The 26,366-nt window shown below is 51.3% G+C and overlaps 1 protein-coding gene across 3 annotated transcripts; it reads right to left on the reverse strand.

Moving 5' to 3' along the window:
- Positions 1–158: 158 nt before the first annotated feature.
- On the reverse strand, positions 159–25,713 carry PMM2 (phosphomannomutase 2). 3 transcript variants are annotated; one of them, XM_068968115.1, is made up of 9 exons: positions 25,607–25,713; positions 19,811–19,922; positions 18,218–18,223; positions 17,328–17,404; positions 16,571–16,662; positions 13,317–13,416; positions 13,129–13,204; positions 10,925–11,040; positions 159–1,533 (listed from the first exon to the last, which is right to left on the reverse strand). In XM_068968115.1, the coding sequence occupies exons 1-9, from the start codon at positions 25,670–25,672 to the stop codon at positions 1,432–1,434; spliced, it is 747 nt and encodes a 248-aa protein (XP_068824216.1). In that variant the 5' UTR covers positions 25,673–25,713; the 3' UTR covers positions 159–1,431. The 3 variants fall into 3 exon arrangements, with proteins under 3 accessions (XP_068824216.1, XP_068824217.1, XP_068824215.1); XM_068968116.1 differs by lacking the exon at positions 18,218–18,223 and adding an exon at positions 23,783–23,810 and having other exon boundaries at positions 25,607–25,694; XM_068968114.1 differs by lacking the exon at positions 18,218–18,223.
- Positions 25,714–26,366: the final 653 nt, after the last annotated feature.

Raw genomic sequence — 26,366 nt, forward strand, 5'->3', positions numbered from 1 at the left:
CAACATCATGGAAACCACTGCATGGAAAAAAGCGAGTCTAGGGTCCCAAAGGGCTGAGCTCTTCCCCTAGAATCTGAGTAGGCACCAGCTCAGTGAACCACCCAAGGACAAAACAGGAATCAGAATGGGAAACAGGAACCAATAAAATCACTTTAATTTGCTACTTTTCATTTTGAAAGATCATTACAGTATCATTTGTAAAATCCAGCCAGGAAAGATGCCCCAGGACCGCTGAGAACGGTCACCCTAGCATGTGACCGTCGGCCAGTGGGGGGTGACCTCCAGCCTGGGGCTGCTTCTTGCTTCCAGGCTAAGATGAGCCGGGCTCGGGAGAGGCTGGGGGGAACCAGGTTCCTCTATGATGAAGGCACCTGGTGGGGACCAACTGTGGGGTGCCAGAACACCCCTCTCCAGTTCCCCCACCCCCAGATTCAGGTTCAAGTCTGAGAGTCCCCAGCAGAGGTCATGCCTGGACTGACCCTACCCTGGTCTGGAGGGACCAAAGCTGAAAAGTGATGTGTGAACCGTTTCTTGGAAAGCTCGCGTCCGTGCTCTGGATGACAGCCCGAGCTGCCGTCCTTCCAGCCACACAGGAACTTGTGGGAGGCGGGAGGGAGGAGAGGAGAGAGGGTCAGAGGCCTGACAGAGCTGCTCCAGCCCCGGGGTCAAAGTCTGGGTGGGGGTGGGGTGGGGTGGAGGGCTTATTATTCAAAGACCGGGCTCCAGATCTGTTAGCAGCTCAGGCCCTTCCCTGATCCCTGATGAGTGAAGTGTGATGGCCTCGGCACTCGCAGGGCCGGGGCTCAGAGCAGCATCTCGGGCCAGCCTGCAGGCCAGTTCTCGGCAGGGCTGTTGGTTCCACTGTCCATGTCCCAGAACCAATGTGTAGTGGATATGGAGCTACCCCGAGTCCTCAGCCAGTGATGTGCAAAGTCCCAGGGGTCAGTGGTCACTGGGCTGGCGCAGACACTCATGGGCTTCATTTCTGGAAATGTCTTAACCGTCTGTGCTGGGGTCGGCTCATCATAAATGTCCTGTCCTTTCTCATCAAGAGCCCCCTTCCAGTGTTGATGCAGGGGGTCCCGGCATGAACATCTGTTACATTTGCCATGAGACCCATGAAGAGGGAGGGTCCAGGCTCACTCATTTCATTCTCTCCGGACCATTCCAGAATGATGAGGAAGTTTAAAAACAAAACCCCCGGGGCACCGTGACTGCACAAATGGGGTGGAGTGGGGGTGGTCGGAGACTCGGGTGGGGATGTAACTCTGCTGGAGGCAGTCCTGGGAACCGTTCTTGACAAGCCTTTTCCTCTGGCCCTGGAGATGGAGGGCCATTCCCCTGCCGAGCAGGGACCATAGCGAGGACTGCAGGGTGGGCTGGGGGGACCCCTCCCACAGGGAGCGACCCCTCCCACGGGGTGCAGGCTGGTCAGTAGAAGAGCTCCTCGCAGATCCTGCGCGTGTCCTCGGGCGCTGCCACCGTGTAGCCCACCGTCCTGGGGTCTGTGAAGATCTCGTGGTCATTCCCGCCCTGTGAAGACACGAGGTGGATGCAGGCGCCACCTGGTTTGTCCTGGGCCTTGGCTCTTGCCACCCACGGCCTGGGACCACCAGAGAAATGAGGACCCCGCGTTTTACTGAGAGCATCTCTCTGCAGCTACCATTCTAGGAGAGGAACCACCCGGTACAGTTGCTATCGAGAATAGGTTTTTCACCTTCCCTTGAACTGCTTTCAGCTAGGAACATGTAATTATGCCTGTGGAAGAAATCACAATGTTCCCGAAGACCTGTCTAAGGCTTATTTTTCTATCGAGAAAGCAGGCACAGTGGGTGACAGGAGTCTCAATGCCACTGATTTGCTTTAACTGCACCCGTATGTCCCTAACAGGTCACAGGGGAGGGCAGACAGGCCAGAGTTGCGCTGCCCTTGAACTTCCTGGGACCACAGACATGGTCCATCTCTGAGCTGATGTGGGCCATGCGTGGGGCTGGCCTGACAGATGCGTGACTGGCCACGTGTGTGGCTGCGTGTGATTAAGCTTCAACAGGTCCACGTGCCTGCAGCCTGAGCCTGCTGACCTGGGCTCAGATCCTGGTTCCAGCACCGGCGACGGGGGCGCTGTGGGCGGCTCCCTGTCTGTGAAGGGGGGATTGTGGCGGAACCGTGCCAGAGGCGTGGAGGCCACCGCTGGACGAGTGGTCCTGGGGCAGCCCCCGGGGCTCAGCAAGCGCGGGGGCCCTGCTTTCTAGCTTCCCTTGCCCACTGCGCCCCCAGGAGTTGAGGGCACATATCTGGAGGACCTGGGCATGCTGGGGGGAGGGGGTCCGTGACTGTGGGTTCCCCCCAGAGCCAGTGCCGAAACCCCCTCCCTGGTCACACCTGTCTCAGGGAAATGCTGCTTCCACTCCCCCGGCCCTGCCCCTGCTTTCCTTCTCATGGAAATTCCTACACTTTCCTTATAAAAATGGATAAGCACCCCAACTCAAAAATCTTATAAAAAAAAAATCTGACAACCTTTTAAACGACTGACACCTGAAATTACAGCTGCTCTCATCTTTGTAAGAACCAGCCACCCCCAAGCAGAAGGCGGAGGTGGTGAGGTTCACAGACCCAGAAGAGTCAGCTGCCGGGGCCCAGGTGAGCTGGATAGAGCCGCTTTGGGAGCCGTGACCTTGGAGCCGTGCCTGGGCAGATGTGTTCCCAGAAGCTGGCCAGGCCTTGCGTGGGCCTCACAAATTTATGTCCCATGAAAGGACTCTGGTCATTCAGCCAGCTCCCACTTCATGGCCAGCGTCTCCTAAACAAATACTTGTTTGGGACTTCCCTGGTGGTCCAGTGGCAAAGAGCCCACGCTCCCAAAGCAGGGGGCCCGGGTTCGATCCCCGGTCAGGGAACTAGATCCTACAGGCCTCAACTAGGGATGCTGAGTGTCGCAACTAAGACCTGGCGCAGCCAAATAAATAGACGAATAAACATTAAAACAACAACAACAAATCAAGTACATGTGAAACCAATTCTTATGATGAAACAAAAGATTTCTCTTAGGGCCGCCCGGGTGCGGGACGGCATCGGAGCCCTGCTCCGTGCAGACACCCAGCGCCCCCGGGCACTCTCACTGCTGCGGCACTCACGGACCCTGGAGGGAGCGGTGGGTTTTCACGGGTAAACCATCAAACCGCGGGCAGCACCCACTACCCACCTGGCCTGGGCTCGGAAGCTGGAGGGACAGTGGCAAAGGCCACCAACGGGCTGCCTTCTGAGCTGGTCTCTGAGACCGACCCAGAGGCTCCAGTGGAGGCTGTAAAGAATGCAGGGAGGGGCCGAAGGAAGGGAGGTGACGGAGAAGACAGTGACCACCCATCCGGGAAAGGCTGCCCCTGAGAACCCGCCGGGAGGACGGGGATCCACGCCAAGCCTCCGGGGAGCCAGGCTTCACACCGTCAGCTTCCCGTCACAAGAGGGTCCTTCTGGAGAACGGGTTGCGGGGGGGAGTGAGGACTCCAAAGGGGGAGCAGAGGAGGCGCCTGCCGTGGACAGAAGACACCGCCTGGGGAGCAGGACCTCTGGGGCAACCAGGCTCAGAGCCGCCACGCCCGCTCCCCTGGGGAGGGCGTCCCGTGCGGGGACAGCTGGGTGCCCACCACAGCCTCACTTAGCATGAGCATCCTCCAGCCCCGATGGCAGGGGTGTGGGCAGGTAGGGGAGCTGTCTCTGGACCTGAGTCAGCCACTGGCTGTATAAGCCACTGGCTTGTATCGAGCCAAGGTCCAGAGATTCAGATCATCTGTGAAAGCGGAACCGCCCGCAGGCCTCTCCCGCCGGGGACCTGGCCTCAGAGCGCAGCAGGCTCCTCCTGGGCAGCACAGACCTCGCCAGCCAGACTCGGAAGGAGGTCGGGAAAAGCAGAACCCAAACACTGAGCTAGTGAGAGCACCGCCCTTGAGAAAAATACGGCTTCGGTAGTAACGCTTTGGAGGACAGGAAATGGTGGAAATTTCAAAACTGGATTTACATATGCACCGACTCAGCCTTCCCCAAGCTCCAGAACAAAGCTCTGGTTTCCTGGGAGAAGAGGGAGGGGGGCGGAAGGATGAATAAGCGGTCGTGTTTCCGTTGGGGTGAACCTGGCTGGCCCGAAGGAGAGGCTCCGGCTCAGCCCAGGGCGCCCGTTAATATTTAATCCCAGAGAGGCCAAGGTCTGGGCTGCAGGGGAGAGGGTTCCAGTGAAACCTGATTATGCCGACGCTGGAGACAAAGATAGGGAGCAGGGCTCAGTGTCCCCGACCCAGGTTCCTGCAAGTCAGACTAGACATGACTTCCAGGGGGTCTGGGCTCCGTGGACACCCGCCCACTGCATAGCCAGGCTCTGCAGCTGCACGAGGATGTTTACCCCGGGGAGTCCAACAGGCGCTTGGCAAATCTCTACTTGTTAGGAGTACAAAGGCCTCCCAAGACCAGGGCTCGGCCCAGAGCAGGGATTCACCCCCTGGTGGCAGGTGACAATCACTGCAGGAGCTTAAAAAATTCATCAGTGAAATTGGGAAAGAACAAAAGATGGGGGGCCAGAGGTCCCATGGGTAACTCTGAGAGCTCCCACCTCAGTGTATCTCCAGCCACCTGAGGGCCAGGCGCCCGGGGCTTGGGCAGCAGGCCGTGGGTCTGGGGGCTCCCCACCTGACTGCCACGTGTGCTGTTCTCCCGGTGTGAGGACTAGCTGCGGGTGAGAACAATCTCACTTTGCCAACAAAGGCCCGTCTAGTCAAGGCTATGGTTTTTCTAGTAGTCATATATGGATATGAGAGCTGGACTATAAAGAAAGCTGAGTTCCGAAGAATTGATGCTTTTGAACTGTAGTGTTGGAGGAGGCTCTTGAGAGTCCCTTGGATTCCAAGGAGATCCAGTCAATCCTAAAGGAAATCAGTCCTGAATATTCACTGGAAGGACTGAGGCTGCAGCTGTAACTCCCAACACTATGGCCCCTGATGCGAAGAACTGACTTATTGGAAAACACCCTGATGCTGGGAAAGATTGAAGGCGGGAGGAGAAGGGGATGACAGAGGATGAGACGGTTGGATGGCATCACCAACTTGAAATCTGAGCAAGCTCCAGGAGTTGCAGATGGACAGGGAAGCCTGGTGTGCTGCAGTCCATGGGTCACAAAGAGTTGGACACAACTGAGTGACTGAACTGATCTGACCACAATCTCAAACAACTTTAATGTTTGAAAATGAATGCCCTTAGAGAATAGTACTGATTTTTTTTTTCCTAGAAGGAAGTAAACAGGGTAAAAAATAATAAGAGCCTGGCACCAGGGACATGAGGTTTTGAAAGGAACCAGGTGACTCCAATGTGCCTCCAGGGCGGAGAACCAGTGGTTTCAGATCTAGTGATGACCAGGTGGCTCAGTGGTAAAGAACACACCTGCCAACACAGAAGATGCAAGAGACGTGGGTTTGATCCCTGCATCGGAGGAGGAAATGGCAACCTACTCCAGTGTTCCTGCCTGGAAAATCCCATGGACAGAGGAGCCTGGTGGGCTACAGTCCACGGGGTCACAGAGTCGGACGTGACTGAGCAACAGAACAGGCACACACCAGATGACCCGGCCAGGGGTGGCGGAAAGCAAGCTGGCTGCTGGGCTGAAGTCCTGGATGACCGACACTTCCGGTCTGCTGATGGCTCTGGCATATCCTACCTCTGATCCATAAAACGGGGTTCAGAGCTGTGAGGGGTCCTGGCTCGGGAAGCTGATGCTGTGAACACCAGTGCCCCCTGGGGGCCTGCTCTCCCTGAGCAGGAATGCTGGGGCGGCGGGGGGGCACTCCTGCCTTGGGCCTGGTCCAGTCAGCCACCGTCCTGTTCTCTGGACCTGGGAGGCCATGGATTGTCGTGTCTGGAAGGAAGGCGGGCCCCCGGTGGACACCTAGAACCTGTGGTACCTCTGCACCCCATTCTAGCTTCTGCTCTTCTCAGCGGGGGCACAGGAGTCTTCGCGGCTGGGCTGAGACCCTCTAATCTGGTCCAACCTCCTCCAGGGGGCTCCCCTCATCCCACTAACAAAGCCTGCCACCAGCCACCTGAGACCTGGTCCTTAGATTTCACCAGAGAAAGGAGTAGTGAGTGAAGCGAGTCTGACCCCAGGACACAGTGCTTTCACTGGGGACCCTGGAGATGCCTTGAGACGCTGGGCATGGCAAGGAAGTCCTAACTGCAGCTAAAGACCTATGAGCATCTTGAGGGTGGCTGGGTACCACTCACAACGGTGACGTGTCATCCGCCCCGTGGGCCCCAACCTCACATGGCGCCCTCAGCCCCAGGTGAGCCTTATCCTAACTTCCTTAAAGGCAGTGGCTCCTGGGTGCAGGCCAGGCTTGCCCTGCTGCCTGCCCTGTTAAGACCTCACCGTGTTCTCGAGCCCTCGGAAGGGGACCTGTGTCCCCAGTGGACGGCCCAGGGCACCGAGGCCCAGGAGGAGACAGACTCGCCTGTGGTCATCGCGCCGGGGTCCTGGGGGTGCAGATTTGGGTGCTCTCAAGCCCCATTGCCCCTCTCCACCACGTGGGTTTTAGGGAGAGTGATCGCAGTGCTTTGGAAGTGAGGGGAGAGAATGACAAGGGAGGGGCTTCCAGAGCCCACTTAGGGGCTGACCCTCTGTGGGGCCCCCGCCTTCCCCAGCTGCGGTTGGGACGGGGCAGACAGACCCCATGGAAGTGTCCAGCACAGGGTCTGGGGCTGAAGAAGTACTTGAAAAGTTTCGTCTTCTTCCCTTTTTCAATTAGACAGTTTAAAGTTTGATTTTTCAATAGATAGCACCTTCAGGTAGTTCAGAAATGTGAAGAATAGGATCTGGTCACAGCGGGAAGTCCCTCTCCCCTCCTCGCCCCTACCGCCACAGTTAACTCTGGAATTTGTTTCTGGGGTATCTTTTCAGACTCCGTGTGTGTCCGGGCGCGCAAATGGGAGAGAGGACTCCCCTGTCTTTAGGCAGTCGTGCAGCCTGTCACCCCTCTGGCTGTTTCAGGCTACCTGGCATTGCGCGGCTTGCTCCATCCCCTCCTGCGAAGGGTGGGGTCCTAGCTGGGCCGGCCCCTCTCTGAAGCCCTTTCCACACTCGGAGCAGAGAACTGTGAGCTGAATTACCCAAAGCAGAACTGCAGAGTCAGAGTCCATCAGTGGGTAATGCTCACGAAGGGTTCAGATGTGTTTTCAGGCTGCAGCGACTTAAAGTCAAGATGTTTTTTACAAAAAGCATTAAACAAGCAAAAGCACTGTTGCCTGGGAATTCAGGAAGGCTGGGGGTGATTTGGCAGCCCCCCAGAGAGCCAGGCAGAGTGGTCTGGATCATCCTCCCGAGCCCTGGCTGTCTCCCTCCCCACAGCAAACTGACGCCCCCAAGGCTGGACCCAGGGCCTTGAACCTGAACTCGGAGCTGGGTTTAGAAGGACACTGGTTGTTGTGACTGCTGGTGAGGATAAGGGGGTTTCCAGCACTGACAAGAGTTTAGAAAAGCAAAGGCCAGCCTCTTACTTCTCCCCTCTGCTCTCTGGAGGTACTCAGGGTGGGCTGGGGGTCGGGAAGACACGGGGGACCCCATACAACGTCAGATCCCATCAGAGGGAAACTGAGTCTGCTGAGCTTGACAGGGAAATGGTTTTTCACCCATTACTCAGCTCAGGTGCCGCCTCCCTGGAAGCCAGCAAAAACATCTGCCTGGCACAAAGGGAAAAAACAGCTTACAGAATGTCTGTCACCGAATATGAAAAGAAGCGTAAAGCTAGCGCCTGAACTGCTCCGTGTGTCAGGACGTTGAAAGAGTTAGATGGCTGGGCTGCTAACTCCCATTTCCGGGCAAACCACTGACAAAGAAGATCAGAGAAGAGGGCCAAGGATGACGCAAGAAGGGTTCACCACAGCGTTCGTTATGAGAGCAAAGAGCCACAGCCCAAAACGGCCTCTACTAGGGAAATGGGTCAATAGACTGTGGCTAAACACTAGAATGTTATACGGCCATCAAATGTTTGTCTTCAAAAAATATTCCCTAACACAGGGGCGGGCATGAAGTATGTTGAGAACAAAAGCAGAAAAGAAACGAATGAACGTGCCAGGTCCCACAGCTGGGGTCATGTGCAGACGTACAGAAGGGCTGGGCAGCGTGTCAGCTGTGACTCAAAAGCACCTTCTACTTTCCTTCTCACACCGTTTCTAATTTTCTACAGTGAATGCCTATTAATTAAGAATTGAGTCGGCGGCGGGGGGAGGGGGGACCTCCATTTCACAGTACCCGTTTTTTAAAGGTATGTAAGATTAAAAAAGAAGATAACTGATACACTGCTATGTGTCAAAGAGGTCAGAGGTAAAGAATCCTCCCGCCAAAGCAGGAGACACAGGGATTTTTCAGTCCCTGGGTTGAGAAAATCCCCTGAGGAGGAAACGGCAATGCACTCCAGCGTTCTTGCCTGGGAAATCCCATGGACAGAGGGGTCTGGCGGTCGACAGCCCACAGGTTCACAAAGAGTCAGACCCGACTCCGTGACTGAGCACGCACCAGCTGCACAGCACAGGGAACCCTGCTCAATGCTCTGTGGTGACGCAAGTGGGAAGGAGATCCAAACAAGAGGGGAGGTGTGTATACACAGCTGATTCACCCCTGTACTGCAGAAAGTAACAGAACATTAAAAAGTGACTATCCCCCAGTAAGGGCTTTCCTGGTAGCTCAGCTGGTAAAGAACCCACCTGCAATGCAGGAGACCCCGGTTCGATTCCTGGGTCGGGAAGATCCTCGGGGGGAGGGGATGGCAACCCGCTCCGGTATTCTCGTTCTGCAGGATCCCTGTGGACAGAGGAGCCCAGCGGGCTACGGTCCATGGGGTCACAAAGAGTCGGACATGGCTGAGTGACTAAGCCCAGCACAGCACATACCCCAGCAAAAGCTAAAACAATAATAAGCAGCAAAACAGACTGCTGTGTGGTACGGCAGTAGCTCAACATAAAACTCTCTAATTCCTGCAAGAAAAATTCCCCAAAGAAGTTGTTTATTGATTACCTCAAGGAGTGCATTCCACTCTGCAAAGCCCCAACTAAGGCCTCAGATGGCTGTTTTCACAGAGCAAGAAGGCCATCGTCACACAATATTCTGTCTTGGCCCGTCTGAAGAGCTTGCTTCTCAGACTGCAAGGACTGGCTCAAAGCTGGGGGAAGGGGGGAGTCTCCGGCTGTCCCTTAGATCCTGGGGGTAATGTCATTCGCTCGCTTTGCCTCAGACAGTGACTTTCTTCCCTCAAGGCCTGAATTCGAAAGCACTTCTGCCTCAAAGCATTTCAACAAAAGGAGGTGGTTATAAACCGTTTCCCTCCATCACTGAGAGAGAGGCTCACTGATACAGCGCCTGAGAAGCATGGTGTTCGCTGGGGAACGAGACAGTACCTTGCCCACTGGAGAGATGGTCTGTGGACTGGTAAGTATACTCATTGAAAAAGTGGGGAGCTGGCTCTGGGGTCACCAGCTCTATCATTAGCTGTGTGACCTTGGGAAGGTTAACCTCGCTGAGACCCAGGTTTACAATTTTTTTTTTTCCGGCCATGCCACTCAGTTTGTGGGATCTTAGTTCCCCGCCCAGGAATTGAACCCAGGCCCGCGGCAGTGGAAGCTTGGTGTCCCAACCGCTGGACCACCAGGCAAGCCCCCCAGTTTTATAATTCGGAAAGCAGGCCTTGAGACTATACTATCTGAAGTCCCTTTCCTGCAGGAAGACTAGCGTGTGGAGACCTTACTGAAAAAGGCAGGTCCATGTAGAACGTGTGTGCTAAGTTGCCCAGTCAGGTCCGACTCTTTCCAACACCATGACTGTAGCCCGCCAGACTCTTCTGACTGTGGGATTCTCCAGGCAAGAATACTGGAGTGGGCTGCCATTTCCTCCTCCAGGGGATCTTCCTAATCCAGGGATCGAACCTCCATCTCTTACGTCTCTTGCACTGGCAGGTGGATTCTTTACCACTAGCACCACCTTGGTAGCCCTCCACGTGGAACAGACTTTAGTAACAGCACAAACCCTGGTTTTTTTGCTGGAGAAATTGAAGACTCTGTCCAAGCAGTCTTTCTGCAGCACTGGCTGCTGCAGTTCAGCCACAAAGCCTGAGACAGGAGCCTGACAGCAGGGAGCTACCACACCGGGTGGCCCGTGGGGAATAGAGGGACACGAGGTGAGAGATGGTGAAGGGAGGCGGCCCTGGGCTGGGCAGCGGCCATCGGGGTGCACCCCCTCGGGGCCTCGATGGCGGCCACGCCTCTCAGTCTGGCCTGAGGAGACCCGCCTGTCCTCAGGAGAGCCCCAAGGCTCTGGGGAAATCCCTTCGGCTGGCGCTGGCCTCTCCACACCGGGCTTTGCTCTCAGCCCCCAGTTCAGATTCAGTCCTGGACTGGGGGTTCCTGACCGTGCCCCCGGGACAGCCCCCTACCAACGTGAGTGACGCCCAGATCTGACCCTACACCTCTCATCTCTCCTGAATGTCAGACCCACGAGATTCCCGTTCTACCTTTCAGGGCTCCTCGCGCCTAATCAAGATGAATGCCTCTGGGAAAAATATGGTGGAAAAGTAAAAAAGGCAAGGGCTTCGAAACACAAAGAGGGTATGATGACAGCTCCGAGTCTTGTTCTGGAAGGTGCTCAGGTGGGCGACACTCAACGCCACACTGAAAGGCTCGCCACACTGAAAGGCTCTATCCTTATCTCCAGAGGCGGCAGGTGTCTGAGCGCAGAGAAGAGGGGGCTCCATCACTCCAACCCCGCAGGAAAGAAGCCACCACCCAGTGTTAGCCAGGCTGCCGGGCGAAGTGTGTGTGGTAGGGGGAAAAAGCCCCTCTGTCTGTCCTTTCCCCCAACCCAAACTGAACAACACGGCTGCTAACACACTTCCATACTTACTGGCATGGTTTTGTCACCGAAGAAATAGATGGTCTTATAGCCATCCTTCTCCACGTGTCCCAGGCAGTACCTCTTGTCCCAGCCGTCGGGGAAGACGTCGAAGCTGATCTGTCCTCCTGCCGAGGGGGAGAGAGACACACAAGCCAGAGATGCAAAGGAGGTTAATGATATGTCACTGAAAAAAATGTGTCCTTCAAGCTAGTCTGTAACTGGAGCCCCAAGGCTGATTTTTATTACCCCGGCTTGCTAATTACCACACTTTAGGGGTAACTTCACCCACTCCAGTGTTCTTGCCTGGAGAATCCCAGGGACAGGGGAGCCTGGTGGGCTGCTGTCTATGCGGTTGCAGAGTCAGACACGACTGGAATGACTTAGCAGCAGTAGCAGTAGAGGCAGCTTCTAGGAATTTTTTTTTTTTTTTCCCTAAATAATTGTTGCTGTGGTTGTTTTATTTTTAGTTAAGGTATGGAAATATACATATATTTTTTGATGTGGCTCATTTTTGAAGTCTTTACTGAACTTGTTACAATGCTGCTTCTGTTTTACATTTCGTTTTTTTGGCCTGGAGGCCTGCGGGACCTTAGGTCCCTGACCAGCGATAGAACCTGCCACCCCTGTATTCGAAGATGAAGTCCTAACCACTGGACCACCAGGGAAGTCCCTAGAAATTAATTTTGGCATTATGCTTCCCCTGCCCCCAACATCATTTCACTTAAAATCTAAAAATCTGAAGTCTGAAAGAGAGACATGGCATGCTGACTCATAGTGAGAACCACGTCTGCCTCTGCAGGGCAGGGTGAGACCCTGAAGCAGGCCAGCGTGCAAGCTGCCAACGGCCTGCTGCAGCCCTGCTCACCTCCAGCCACACCATGCTCTCGGTGCATCCTCCCGACAGCAGGATGTACACAGCTTGTTGTGCAGGAAAATGAAAATCCCACGGATGGCAATTTTCCACACAGCTTTCATGGGCAACAAAAAACCCTTTCAAGGCTTTGTTGGGACACTTAACAGCCCACCCATTCATCTTTTACACAGAGTCCCCCTGCAGCTCTAGTTTTCTGGCAAGTGTACGCTCGCTTATTAGAGCTGGTGAAAGGAGAGGGCTTTAAGCACTGACAGTAGAAACCCGTCTGCTTAAAGCTGGGCATGTTTCACCTGAATGCAAGACGGAGACGCCCGGCGCTGCAAGAGGGGCTCTGCATCAGACAGAAACGGCCGTGCTGGCCAGTCACTGTCGGCAGAAGCTTTGGGAACCTAGACGAGCGCCTGCTCCTTTCTGGGCCCCGTTTCTTGATTTGTAAAATCAGCCCAAGTGACTTCTAAGGTTTTCTGCTGGTCACATGTTACAAGATTTCAGACACATTTGACTTACTTGACCTAATAGGGGCCCTCCAACCCCTGCCTTGTCCCATCTCTCTTCTACGGAGTCACCCACATGCTGTCCTCTGCCCAAAGGTGCATGTGTGTGTGCATGTGTGTGTGTGCATGTGTGTGCGTGCATGTGCGTGTGTGTTCAGTCATGGCCTGTGGCCCTCCAGGCTCCTCTGTTCACAGGGTTCTCCAGGCAGGAATACTGGAGTGGGTAGCCATTCCCTTCTCCAGGAGAGCTTCCTGACCCAGGGATCGAACCTGAGTCTCTTGCATCTCCTGTGTTGGCAGGTGGATTCTTTACCACGAGTACCACCTGGGAAGCCCCTTCATCACACACAGTTCATCAAGCAAGATGCTCTCGTTTTTGAGCAGGAGAAGCACTGGGAGGAAGAATCCTGCTGGGTGAGGATTTAGAACCAGCAGCCTGGAATTCATCTCCTAATCTGGCAAGTCGCTGCTATGGCTAATTCTGCAGGACAGTGGTTTTTAGTTTTCAAAAATTTATTTTAGGCTGTGCTGTGTGACCCACAGGATTAGTTCCCCGACCAGGGATTGAACCCATGTCCCCCTGTTTTGGGAGTGCAGCGTCTCAACCACTGGACTGCCAGGGAAGTCGCAGGCGAGTGTTTTCCCTCTTATGGACGGGCCACCCGTAAAATCCTGCTGCCCATCAGCAAACTGAGCACTGAGTCCAAGAGCTGAACTTGGACTGGGCTGTGTGGCCATCACCAACCCCACGTGGCTCATGAGCCCTGAACTTGAACTGAGTCCAAGTCCAAGAGCACACAGGCCCACAGCCACCTCCCAGCACGAACCCCTTGGACATATGGTACCTATGGAAAACGTGAGGCCTTTCCCAGCAAATTCTTTTCGCAGATCCTCCACGAACTTTTGTCTTATGTTTTCTTTCTGAGGAAGACAAAAAGATACCGAGAATCTAGTGCAGTAGACAGCAGGCTTTCTTGGCCACAGAGAGGCACACCATGTGTCCGCATGCCTGGGCTATTTCAGGAAGACTCACCCTATCAAGCTCGTAGAACTCAATGCGTTCTTCCTGGCTGCAGCTTCTTCCGATCGGCGACACGTTCAGCATCCCGTTACGGAACTCTATGAAAGTGCCCCTGGGTGGGAGGGGAAGGGGAGAGGGGTCCCGGAGACACATTTGAGCAACATGGCAGAAGGACAGATGGGCTAAGAGGCAGGCAATTCCATAGGCAGAGGCGGGTGCGATCAACATGTGGAGGAGCTGTGCTGGGCCGTGGGCTGTCACCAGCCCCACGTGGCCCGTGAGCCCTGAACTGTGGCTGATCTGATCAGAGACGAGTGTTTAGAGACTTCATGTGAAAAAGTCTCACTAATTAATCCTCACTAATAAGGCTTTACTTATTTTTTAAAATATTTACTTATTTGGCTGAGCTGGGTCTTAGTTGCAGCATGAGGGACCTAGTTCCCTGACCAGGGATCGAACGTGGGCCCCCTGCATTGGGCGTGTGGAGTCTTAGCCACTGGACCACCAGAGAGGTCCTGATAATGCTTTACAATGACGATATTTGACATGACTGTATTTTGGATATATTTGGTTAAATAAAGCATATTAAAATGAATTTCACTTGTTCCTTTCTTTCCTAAAAACCAAAAAACCCAGGACCGCAGAAAGCTCAAAAAATATATTACATTTCAGCTGGACAGTGCTGCTGTTGGGCAGAGAATGTTACAGCGAGCAAAGAGCTATGGAAACAATTACTAGCTCTTCACGCTCCCGAGGAATCTGAAAGTATCTATCCAGACATCGTGGCCAGTGATTTAGTGAAATGCTGCTTTTCACCAGGCAAAGAGACACAGGAAAAGCTGCTGAGGATCCCAGGTGAGCTCAGTAACAATACTGTGAGGATGAGCGCCAGGCATGGGGCTGGGACCAGATTCCAGGCCAAGGCAGGCCACAATTTACCAGGTGAGCTTGGGCACCGCTCTGAACCTCAGAAAAGGGGCTAAGAGCACTTGCCCTAAGCCCCCGAAGGAGCTCCTGAAATTTTTATGTAAAAGTACTTTGCTAATTGAGTAGCAATGAAGACTCAATCAGGTAAAGTAAAAACAGCAAAGTCTCCCTCACTGGACCCTCCCCTACTGTGCTCCACTTGCAGAGAAAGAGGCAAACGTATGTACACTGGAGACACTATCCCAACCCCCAGCCCAGCTGTCCTGGACTCTGTACAGCCCGGCCGGTTCCCCATGCCATCTACATGTACATGGGGGTAGGGGAGCAATAGTTATCATTCGGGGGCAGGGATCCTAGGCCTGTGGGTCCTAAACTGTCAGAAAAAGAGCTCAATTGTTTCCCCAGCTCAAGGACACATTATTACTCTCATTCCCAAGAAAGGGAGGGCAGCTGACGCATTGTTGAAAGGCTTCTAATAGCAGGACTAAGGCGACTGATCAAGCATTCACTTCCCCCCTGAAGATCTGGACTATCTGACACCTCACTGCACCTGCCCGACCTGTGCGGGGCACAAAGTGAGGCCCACGAGAAACGTGGGCAAACGCTGCTCAAAGAGGGTTTCAGCTCTGCCTGCTGAATCCACCGGGAACCTTGGGCTAATTCAGTCGCAACTCTGTACACTGGTCTCTCACGAGACGACATCCTCTCTGAGAACAGGAATGGATCTTACCTTCTTTTTATTTTCCCTTAACGCTTAGCCCAAAGTAAAGACTGAACTGACCTGGGATACTTTCTATAACGGAGAATTTCTAGTTTACGCAAATGTCAACACCACAGGGTAACGAACGCTCATAGGTCACTTCCTAGTTCCAACAAAAATGGATCTGAGGGCCTGCCCACCTCATCCACCCCGCTTCCTGGGACAGAGGAGGAAAGAGGAGAAAACCAAAAGCCCCGCCCTCTGAGAGGAGGAGCCGAGCAGGGCCACCTGATTCAGGAACTCAGTCTTCAAAGCACAGCATCTCTTGAAATTTAATTGCCGCTTAAGAATCGTTTCACCTCCTAATCACTAGGGTGTCACACATTAAGTGCAGAAAACAGAAGAAGATGAAAAGTATTTCAAAGAAACCACCTGTGACCTCATTACCCAGAAATAGCCATCGTTAGCATCCGGTCCATTTCCTGCCAATCTTTTAATTGTGGGCATGTGCGCATGTTACTGTTATTATTTTAAAATAGGAATTGAGATGATAAGTGTTTGGAACAAGAGGTAGGTTCACAAATCAATGTCTAGAGAGGCCAGAAAAATGAGACAAACAGCCTGTGAAAGGCTGGAGATGGTGGTGGCGGGTGGGGGCGCAGCACTGTGCCTGTGCCCCTCTCCAGCTGCTGCCATGCTGAGGGCAGGCACTGAACTATTGGGTCTTCAGATGCAACAGAAACTGGAAGCCCGGACATTTAAAATCAGACTTTCAAATGACAGCACTGGGACTAACCCGGTGGTCCAGTGGTTAAGAATCCACCTGCCAAGGCAGCGGACACAGTTCGATCCCTGGTCTAGGAAGATTCCACGTGCTTTGGGGCAACTAAGCCGGGAACTCAAGAGCCCTCAAGCTGCAAACAGAGTCCAGAGCTTTGCAACAAGATGCCACCGCACCGCAACTGGGGTAGGCCCCGCTCGCCACAACTAGAAAAAAGCCCCGTGCATTGCAGCAAAGACCCAGCACAGCCAAAAATAAACGAATGCATGAATGGGTAACAATTAGAAAACGACAGCACTTAATTCAGATTGTATTGAACAGCGGGGGCCAAGTGAACTTGGCTCTGGGGGGGGGATTTGGCCTGGGGGCCTCTAGTTTTGACCCCACAGCTGGGGGCGATGCGTTTCCCACGCTGCTGTGTCACGGGCAGGGGGCTTGAAAGCATCGAACTTTCAATTCCTGTCATGCGGACATGCCATCATTTATATCATCATTTGTCCACTGCCAGGCGTTCCCTGGTGGCTCAGACGGTAACGCGTCTGTCTACAATGCAGGGGACCGGGCTTCGATCCCTGAGTCCGGAAGATCCACTGGAGAAGGAAATGGCAATCCACTCCAGTACTGTTGCCTGGAAAATCCCATGGACAGAGGAGCCTGGTAGGCTTCAGTCCACGGGGTCGCAAAGAGTCGGACATGACTGAGGATTCCCCTTTCACTTCCCTTCATCCCCTGCGGGCCCCGCAGAAGGCTTCCGGTGGCCCCTTGTAAACACTGCACTGTGGAGTTAACTGAGCCCCAACCCGCCAGACGACACGACGCCATATTCCAGCAGCGCCTCGTCACTAAGAGCAAACCCACCTCTTCTTCGGGAGCTTGATTTTCGCGATGTAGCTCAGACAGTAGTTGATTAAATCCTGGATTAGGGCTTCACCTAGGTGACCTTGAATATTCTAGATAAAGAAAATGCTGATGTTACTTGACACAGTGGGAGACGTTTTCAAATGGCTTTCCAGCCAAGCCGGGTCTTCAGCCACCTTGGGCTGAAGGTCACCTGGTGGGGCTGGGTGACACCCACACTGCCTTCCTCCTCTCTCTATTTGCTGAAAACATTGGGCAAACTAGAAAGGGCTTCAGTCAGAACCATTTCCTGCTTCATTACTCAGGATTTTTATGTTCATTATCTCTCTAAGTACTTCCTGGAAGCCCCCAAAGAGTTTATTCGTTGCTGCTTTTATTCCATTAAAATATTTGCAGACACGGATAGAAAACATATTTGTTTCACTTCAGTTTCCTCTTCTGTCTGAACAGAATGATCCTAATGGTAATAAGAGCTACACAGGACTGCGTAAAAATGTCTGTAGCAAGGCAGCCTGCACTGGTCTCTGCTACCATAACAGAAATATTAAGTACCCTTAAAAAGCAATTATAAAAATTCAGTTAGCAATTTGGAATGTGTAAGTTAGCAATTTGGAACCACTGTCACATGGTTCAACATCCAAAATGTGAAAAACGAGGGTGAAGATTCATTACCACTCAGCCCCCGGAGGCACTCCAGTATCTTTCCAGAAAACATTTGACTAGTAGTCTGTCATAGTCTGGACACTTACAAACCTACCTGTTTACACAAGAGTTTGCCATCTCTGTATGCTACCAAGCCATTTTCTGGAAACACGTAATCATATTTTTTAATAACTGCCAACAAAACAAAAGAAACTTTAGAATGCAATGAATTGAACCCTGTGTTTCTATTTCTTCATTAACACATGGCCAACAAAACTGCTAAACTCCAGCACTGACCTATCTTAACAGATTGGGAGGGTGGAATAAAGCTCCTTAAAATTTTTTTTAAAGACGCTTTGTTATCAGTTTAACAGATGACGACTAGGCTGCAGACTGGAGAGCTGGTGGTGGGTCACTGCGTGTCTCTGCGTTCCGCCTGTTTATTTGTAAAGGCCAAGTGGAAACCACCGATGGCTCCCAAACCCCACCGTCACCTGCGTCATCTGGACAGTGAGGAAAATCTGCTGAATTTGATGCTACGCTCCCGGAGTTTCTGAATCAGAACCTGCAGGGGCCGGAGAATCAGATGATTTTTTTTTTTTTTTTAAAAAAAAAGCTCTTCAAGTGACTCTTAAGACCACCCGCATCAATCTTGCCTGCGTTCATCCCAAGTCATTTCAGTCGTGTCCAACTCTACGTGACCCCATGGTCCGTAGCCCACCAGGCTGCTCTGTCCACAGGGATTCTCCAGGCAAGAACACTACAGTGGGTTGCCATTCCCTCCTCCAGGAGATCTTCCTGACCCAGGAATCGAACCCACATTTCCTTCACTGGAGGCAGATTCATTACCGCTGAGCCACAGGGGAAGCCCATATCCATCTGGGTGGTCTCAAACTTCAGGCGCTTGTTATAGTGCAGATTCCCAGGCATGGTGTGTTGGGTGGGGGCCAAGCTCTGCCTTTGAACAAGGTCCCCAGGTGATTCTCATACAGGTGGGTCTTTCACTTTCTTCTGGCTCGTGACTGTTGTGAATCTGGTGTTTCCACTCACACTCTGAAAGGTAAGACACTGTCCTACACTAACAAAACCTCTCTGAGCCTGTGGTTAAATACATGATCAGAGGCAGAAAGGGCAATCAGGACCTGTAACAGGGTCTTAATGTGCCCCATTATGTTGTTTATATGGGCTTCCCAGGTGGACTCAGTGGTATAGAATCCGCCTGCCAATGCAGGAAACTCAGGGTTGATCCCTGGATCGGGAAGATCCCCTAGAGTAGGAAATGACAACCCACTCCGGTATTCTTACCTAGGAAATCCCATGGACAGAGCAGCTTGGAGGGCTACGGACCACAGGGTTGCAAAGAGTCAGATATGACTGAGTGAGTAAATTAAATAACAAACAACATGTTCTTTATGGCGTTTTTAAACAGAGCACCTATAAGGACAATCAGTGAAAGAGGAACAGAGAGCTTTGTTTTCAGCTGCACCCCAAGACATGCGGGATTTTAGTTCCCCAACCAGGGACTCGAACCCATGACCCCTGCAGCAGAAGCATGGAGTCTGAACCACTGGGACCATCCGGGAAGCCCAGAACAGAGGGTTTTAAAGGGCCCCCATAGATTACTCTTTCAGTAACTGGTCTGATACATACAGCCCACACAGATTTCCACTAGAAGGTATTACAACTCGAGGAGTGGTTTTCAGCTGGGGGTGACGCTGCCCCAGGGGACATCTCTGGCGTCTGGAGGCGCATGTGGTTGTCACCCTGGGTGAGGGGGCGCTGCTGGCATCAAGTGAGCAGAGGCCGCAGATGCTGCTCAACAGCATCCAGTGCACCGGACAACGAGAGTTCTTGGCCCCGGACGTCAATGGTGCCAAAGAGAAAGCTCAGGCCCTCGAGGTCTCCACCCACTGTTCTCACAGGCCCCCATCTCAGGCACCCCGGTGCCCCTGGGGCCATGAAGATGAATAATCTGTAGTCCCAGTCTTCAAGACAGACGAAAGCAGACAGTCTCCAAAACTCAGCACTACACAAGCAGCCCTAGAATCTCCTGAAGGCAGTTGCTGAAGTACGATTCCCAGGCCCCGTGGACCCACTGAGTCAGTCTCTAGCTTCCTGGGGCCCTGGGGGTCTGGATTCTGGTTCCCTAGGTGGGGGAGGAGCCTTGGGAGACTCTGGGAAACACTGAGCGATAGGACAACAGAGGTGGGCGTGAAGACTCACAGGGCCCCTCAATACCAAGGTGAGCAGGATGTCTGGATGGTGCCCAAACTGAGGCCAGGAAAGCAGTTAATGGATATTAGCAAGAAGGATTCCAGGCTGAGACACAGACACCCATGTTTCTAGGTCCATCTGTCCACGTGTCTGAGTACCAACTACTTCACCAGCAACTCCAGAAATGTATTTATAGGATTAAAAAAAAAAAAACCCAGAAAAACTAAGGGCAGAGAAAATGTTCCCCCATCCAGGAAGCAGGAAGGCTGCCCCATAGGCAGGAGGGTTCAGGGCTGTAACCACAACACTAAGTGGCGATGGGTCCCGATAACCTCACAAGAAGTTACCGTTTCACCAAAACATAACAAGCAACGCAGAGCCTACCGTCATCTCCCAGTTGCTCCTGTACTTTCTCAAAGTCCGACCCACCGACAACGCCAATTTTGATCTTCTGCCTCAGTCTTTGCAGAAAGCAATCCATGTCTTTGGTAATTTTCTGCATTTCAAAAAGGAAAATAAACAGTCAGGAGACATGCAGGAATCGGGGAGATTAAGACCCCCAAGAGTAACGCAACCTTTACTCTCACACTTGTCTATCTGCTTCTACATCTACAGGTAAGACCAACTGTTTGGTTGTGCTTTGGGGACATTGGGGGAGTCCCTGTGGCTCAGATGGTAAAGCGTATGCCTGCAATGCAGGAGACCAGAGTTCTATCCCTGGGTCAGGAAGATCCCCTGCAGAAGGAAATGGCTACCCACTCTAGTATTCTTGCCTGGAAAATCCCATGGATGGAGGAGCCTGGTGGGCTACAGTCCATGGGGTTGCAAAGAGTCAGACACAACTGAGTGACTTCACTTTCACTTTTCACTTAGGGACATCAAGGTATCAGGAAAAAAAAACCCCAAAACTTGTTAAAATTTTTACCTGGCTTAAAACACACAAATAATACAGTAACAGCTGTTGTGATTTGCTCCAGCTTGTTTTCTTTTTCCTGTGCATTTATACACTTCTCTGTAGGCACATATATAAAAATGTTCTACTTTTTGAAACACCAGTTGGACTCATTATCTGTCTTGCACAATGACTTGCTTCCTCAGTATTAAGTTGTGCTGATTTTTCCAGAATGCACATAGATCCATTCCTTTCAAATGCTACACTGTACTGCATTTATGGATTCAAGTTGTGGCTAATTCCAACCCATGTGCTAATTCGAAATAAATTTTAAACTGAGATGAAGTGACATCCCTGTGTTAGGCAAACCACAAAGTATCTTTTAAACCCTTGTTTCACTGCTGCTGGCAGTCTTAATGGTACACTTACATGGACATATCTTCATAAATAAAGCTGTGATTGTACACTTATCTTCACAAATAAAGCTACCAGAGACTAAAAGCAAAAAAATCCACTTAACTTCAGTACAAAAACATCTACAGTTCAATCTTCTCTTTTTCTTTAAAAAGCATTATTTTAAGAGTAGCACATGCATATGGTTAATAAAACTGTGCAGAAGGGCTTCTAAGAGAGTGCAATCTTTTCCACATCTTCCGGTGAGATTTTGACCTAGTGGACAGTCTAGTGGCCTCTGAGTCAGTGACTGAAGACATGAGGTCAGAATGGGAGGAAGTGGGGAAGATTCCTGTGATTGCAGAACATTAAAAACGCAACACTAACAACAAACACAACACTTACACCTTCACACAGAAGCCAAAGGGTACCATTTATTTTTATCTGGACCCTTGTGAGCACTGATGAGCTGAATGGTCTGGCAGGTCAGCCAGGAGACATGCTCAACACGCATGGGTCAGAGAGGCACCTTCCCCCTTCCAGGTGGCAGCAAATATTTTTCAACAGGAAATAAGACCCAACTGCTTCTGACCACAATCGAGCATCTCAACTACCCCCCACCGCAGGAGAGAGATACAGAGATACGGAGTAAAGTAGCCACACAGCAAAACTGTCACAATGCTTCTTTTTTGGAGGGGGGCGCACACCAGAGAGGCCTTTTCCCATTTATTTAAATATATTTTTAAAATGTTTTTACAACGTTGTGTTGATTTCTACCATACAGTGCAAGTCAGCCATAATCACACATCCACCCCCTCCCTCCCCTCCAGGTCATCGGAGTGCCAACTTCTCACCAGCTATCCATCTTGTTTATATGTTGTTGCTACTTCCTCCACTCATCCCACGCTCTCCCTCCCCCGTGTTCACAAGTCCACTCTCTGTAATAGCTGCATCTTCATTCCTTCCCTGCAAATAGGTTCATCAATACCACTTTTTTAGGTTCCATATAGACACATTAAAATATTTGTTTTTCTCTTTCTGCCTTACTTCACTCTGTATAACAGGTTCTAGGTTCATCCACCTCACTACAACTGACTCAAATTCGTTCTTTTTTTTTATGACTAATACTCCTTTGTATATATGTATCTCAGCTTCTTTGTCCATTCATCTATCGATGGACATCTAGGTCGCTTCCATGTCCTGGCTGTTGTAAACAGTGCTGCGATGAACACTGGGACACATATGTGTTTTTTGATTATGGTTTTCTCAGGGTATATGCCCAGGAGTAGGGTTGCTGGGTCATATGCTAGATTTATTTCTAGTTTTATCTTCATACTGGTCTCCATAATGGCTGTATTAGTTTATACTCCCGCTAACAGTGTAGGAAGTGAAAGTGAAGTGAAAGTCACTCAGTCGTGTTTGAGTCTTTCTGACCACGTAGACTATACATATCCAGCCCATGGAATTCTCCAGGCCAGAATACTGGACTGGGTAGATGTTCCCTTCTCTGGGGTATCTTCTCAAGCCAGGGATCGAACCCAGGTCTCCTGTATTGCAGGCAGATGCTTTACCAGCTGAGCCACCAGGGAAGCCCAAGAATACCAGAGTGGGTAGGCTATCCCTTCTCCAGTGAATCTTCCTGACCGAGGAATCGAACCAGGGTCTCCTGCACTGCAGGCAGAGTCTCTACCAGCTGAGCTACCAGGGAAGCCCTCACAGAGTAGGAGGGTTCCCTTCTCTCCACACTCTCTCCAGCATTTATTGTTTGCAGATTTTTTGATGATGGCCATTCTGACTGGTGTGAGGCAATACCTTATTGTAGTTTTGATTTGGATTTCTCTAATAATGAGTGATGTTGAGCATCTTTTCATGTGTTTACTGGCCATCTGTCTGTCTTCTCTGGAGAAATATCTGTTTAAGTCTTCTGCCCAATTTTTGATTGAGTCATGTTCCTAAATAACTCTTGTGATAAATTCAAGGAATTCTTTATAAGTCATCCCAGACAAAACAAAATGCAAGGAGCCCAAAACTTGGAATTAATGTGAAAAAAATATATATATAGAAGACTTCTTAGGGATAATTAAGGAAAATTAAGGAGCAGAAGAGTCAGAAAACCAGGTCTGTGGGCCAGAACCAACTCTCTGCTTGTTTCTGTACAGTGACTGCAACACAGTCATATCCATTCATCTCTGTGGTGTCTGCAGCCATGACTACAGGGGTGAGCAGCTGTGCGAGCCTCAACCATTTCCTACCTCCTGTGGTGGGGCTGGGGGAGGTTAGATGCTCGATCGTGGTCACAAGCAGCTTTTCACAGAGTAAAGTTTGCTGACCCCCGTATAAAATCACTTTAGGGCACTGCTGATCATTTCCTTAGGCGTGATCACAAAGTCGTGGTTACAACAGAGGTCCCTGTCAAGAGCTGCAGGTGTAAATATTCAGGGGTTGAAGTACCATTACGACTACAGCTTCGGAAGTGATGCAGCAAAGATTAAAAAAGAGAGCGAGGACTTCCCTGGTGGTAGAGTGGGTAAGAGTCCACCTGCAGGAGACACGGGTTTGACCCCTGATCTGGGAAGATACCGCATGCTGTGGAGCAACGGAGCCCGTGCACCCCAACCACTGAGCCCACACGCTGCAACTGCCGAAGCCCATGCGCCCAGAGCCTGTGCTCTGCAAAAAGCCGACACAAAGTCAGTGTGCCCCAAGAAAAAGTAGCCCCTGCTTGCAGCAACTAGAGAGAGCCTGAGGGCAGCAACAAAGACCCAACGTGGCCAAAAATAAACCAATAATTAAAACAAAACAAAACCCAATCATTGCTGAATCTAAGTGATGTGAATATGGTTCTTCTGGGTACTGTTTTTTCCCCCCAGCGATTCTGTACATTTGAAGCTTTTCATGAGAGAAACCTGGAAAACAGTCCACCCAGGTTTATGCCCTGCTTCTCTTTGCAGGCTTCTAAGTCTCAACTGCTTTTAGATGCAATGGCATTTCTTAGGAAAGCACTCAGAACAGCAATGTTTTACCAGCACATTGAAATGCGCAAAGCTCTGACACCACTGGCTAGATTTTACCTGATTAGGTCATATCCTGTTTCAGCAGCTGCAAGAAAAGATAATCCATTTGATTGCTTTCGGATTGCCTTGAGCTTATCAGTGTTTGAGACTGTTGTTTATTGAGGAAGGGAAAGGTTGTATAATGCAGATCTGTTGCTAAATTAGCTTTATTTTTTACCTGGAGCACCCAGTGCATAAAACTTAGATTTTTTTTTTTAAGTGTAAAAATCATGTTCACCAAAGAAATGTTTCAAGGGAATACACTGCAGGTTGCCTGGTTTTGCTGCTATTTCATACTTTGTGCTTATATGTCCTGATTCCTTCTGGGAATCAGAAGCATGTTCCTGAATGGCACACCTAGGAACCAAAACAGCCTCCACCTTGAAGCTTTGGCAGAAAATGGCAAACTTAGAAAATAACAATACCCTGAGGCCCAGAGATTTTTGTCAGATCTTGTATGGAAACCAAGGTGATGGTTTTACTGTGTCTGTTTCCTAATTTAAAATGAAAATAACTACCCTACTTGGGATGAAAAAGGGAGAAAGGTTAAGAGGCTCTAATGATATTGTATAAGAGGCCTTGGAATGTAAACCCAAGATCATTACAACCAAAGAGCCAAACTGAGCAGCAGTTTTACCGGAACACAGCTAGAGTGTCTACGTATGGTCGATGGCGGCTTTTGCATTAAAGTCGAGCAGTTAGTACTGACCATATGGTGGGCAAACACAAAAGTATTTGCTACCTGGCCCTTTACAAACAATGAATTACTGACCTTGGCTCTGAACCACTATGGGTTTTTAACAACTTACAAGTGTGTGTGGATCGTGGACTCTCAGAGTCAAAAAGAGCCTTTGGAGAACTTGCAATTGAGTACCATCATTAGATACACAGCACTTGTGGCTCAGAAAGGTACAATGATGCAGCTAGGGTCACATACATTCCGTGTGAATTCCAGAGCGCACCCACCGCTGCTACCATCCGGCCCGAACCAAGCAGGGTAGAGACAGAACTTGAAGACAGCGAGGCCACTTGGAACCAGTCCCAAGTTTGAATGGCTGCTGTTCAGTGACTGATTGATGCAAGGGGGAGGTCAAAGTGAGCGTCATCACAAAATCTGAGCCCATGGCAACAAAATCTGGAAAAGAGAAGTTTCCAGGAGTCCAGGGAGACTCTCAACAGGCAGCCTGTAGCAATCTAGGTCTTATCCATCACCCCACTCCACTGCAGGGCTGGAGAAGGCAGCGGTGGTGGTGGCTAATACTAATTGAGTATTATTGAAGCCAGCCTACCGCCTGCAAGATACTTTCATGAACTTATATGATTTCATTCGACCTCCACAAACACCTCAAGGAACAGGTCACCTCCCCACTTAAAGCCATAGATACTGAGGTTAAGTGACTTGCTCAAGGTCACACAGTTGTCAGGAGGTAAAGCTGAGACCCTACTAGGTCTGTCTGACTTGGAAACCTGTCTTTCACATCAAGCTACAGGCACAGACCACAGTGTTACATCTGAGAAGGGCACACAAGCTGGTAAAGGGGCTGAGCTGGGTTTCACAGCCAGGGCTGACGGTGAAAGTCCAGAATTGCGTTTTCCAAGCCAACACAAGTTCCTTGCTCTCTTAGAGTTTTTCGGCCTGTCCCATCTCTCCGAGCACCCTGAGGTCTCGAAGATCTGGTTAGGGCTTCCGTCTCAGCCCTCCAGGGAACATAGAGTAAAGCTCAGTCTCTCCAAGGGAGGTGGGCGGTCCCTAGCCGCCCCAGATTGCCTACCTGGGCGGTCGTTAGCCCCGTCTGGGAGCAGTAGGGGGCTCTGCACCGGCTACCGCCGGGCGCCTCTTACCTGCCGCGGGGCCGTCAGGGTCCCGTCCACGTCGAAGAGGCAGAGCGCTGGGCCGGGGGCAGCCATGACCCTAGTTTCCCCGCGCACCTAATAGGACTCGCTGGCACTTGGAACTCTGCCCGGAACTTCCGGGTCCGGCCCCCGTGCCGTAGGGCACGCCGGGAGGAGGAGAATCCACTCCCACAATGCCGGCGACTAGCGGCTCTGGGCTGTGCTCTGGACTACAGATCCCAGAATGCAACACGCCTCTGTGCTGTCCTATTAGGGCCCAGCACGCGCTCTTAGCGGTTCCGGGAGCAGGTAAATTCACTTCCGGCACCGGGCAGTGATACCATGGTAAGAAAGCGAGTGGTGGGAAGCGAGGGAGGTGAAGTGCTTTGGGGGTCAAGGGCAGGCCTGGGGCAAGTATGCAGACGTCAGGGGTTCTCATTCGGAGAATCTGCCAGAGGGACATCCCGCGTGGGTTTTAATTTGCTGCTTCCCGCCTTACTTTGCCCTCCGGTCACGTGGACCTACAGCTGGCAATAACTAAAACTCTCTGAGCACTTGGAGCGCATCAAGTGCGTTTTGAAATCTTTCAGACCATCATCACATTCAGTATATTCTGAATCTCCGTTTTGAAAGATGAAGAAACTGAGGCCCAGAGAGACGGAGTAATTTACCCAAGGATCCACAGCTGGTGACTGTAGGAGTCGGGATTGGAACCCAGATCTGACTCCACCGCCCAAAAGTATCTTTCACTGCACTATTCGAGATTTGA

Source organism: Capricornis sumatraensis, chromosome 3 (genome assembly GCF_032405125.1).
Source record: "Capricornis sumatraensis isolate serow.1 chromosome 3, serow.2, whole genome shotgun sequence".
Classification (NCBI taxonomy): Eukaryota; Metazoa; Chordata; class Mammalia; order Artiodactyla; family Bovidae; genus Capricornis; species Capricornis sumatraensis.

Excerpts from the sequence above, each read along its gene's own strand:
- PMM2 (XM_068968115.1), bottom strand. The coding sequence starts at position 25,672 with ATGGCTGCCCCCGGCCCAGCGCTCTGCCTCTTCGACGTGGACGGGACC. Across the intron at positions 13,417-16,570 it reads ATCAAGCTCCCGAAGAAGAG|GGGCACTTTCATAGAGTTCC; the intron begins GTGGGTTTGCTC and ends CCTCCCACCCAG. Across the intron at positions 1,534-10,924 it reads TCGGTGACAAAACCATGCCA|GGCGGGAATGACCACGAGAT; the intron begins GTAAGTATGGAA and ends GTGTCTTCACAG.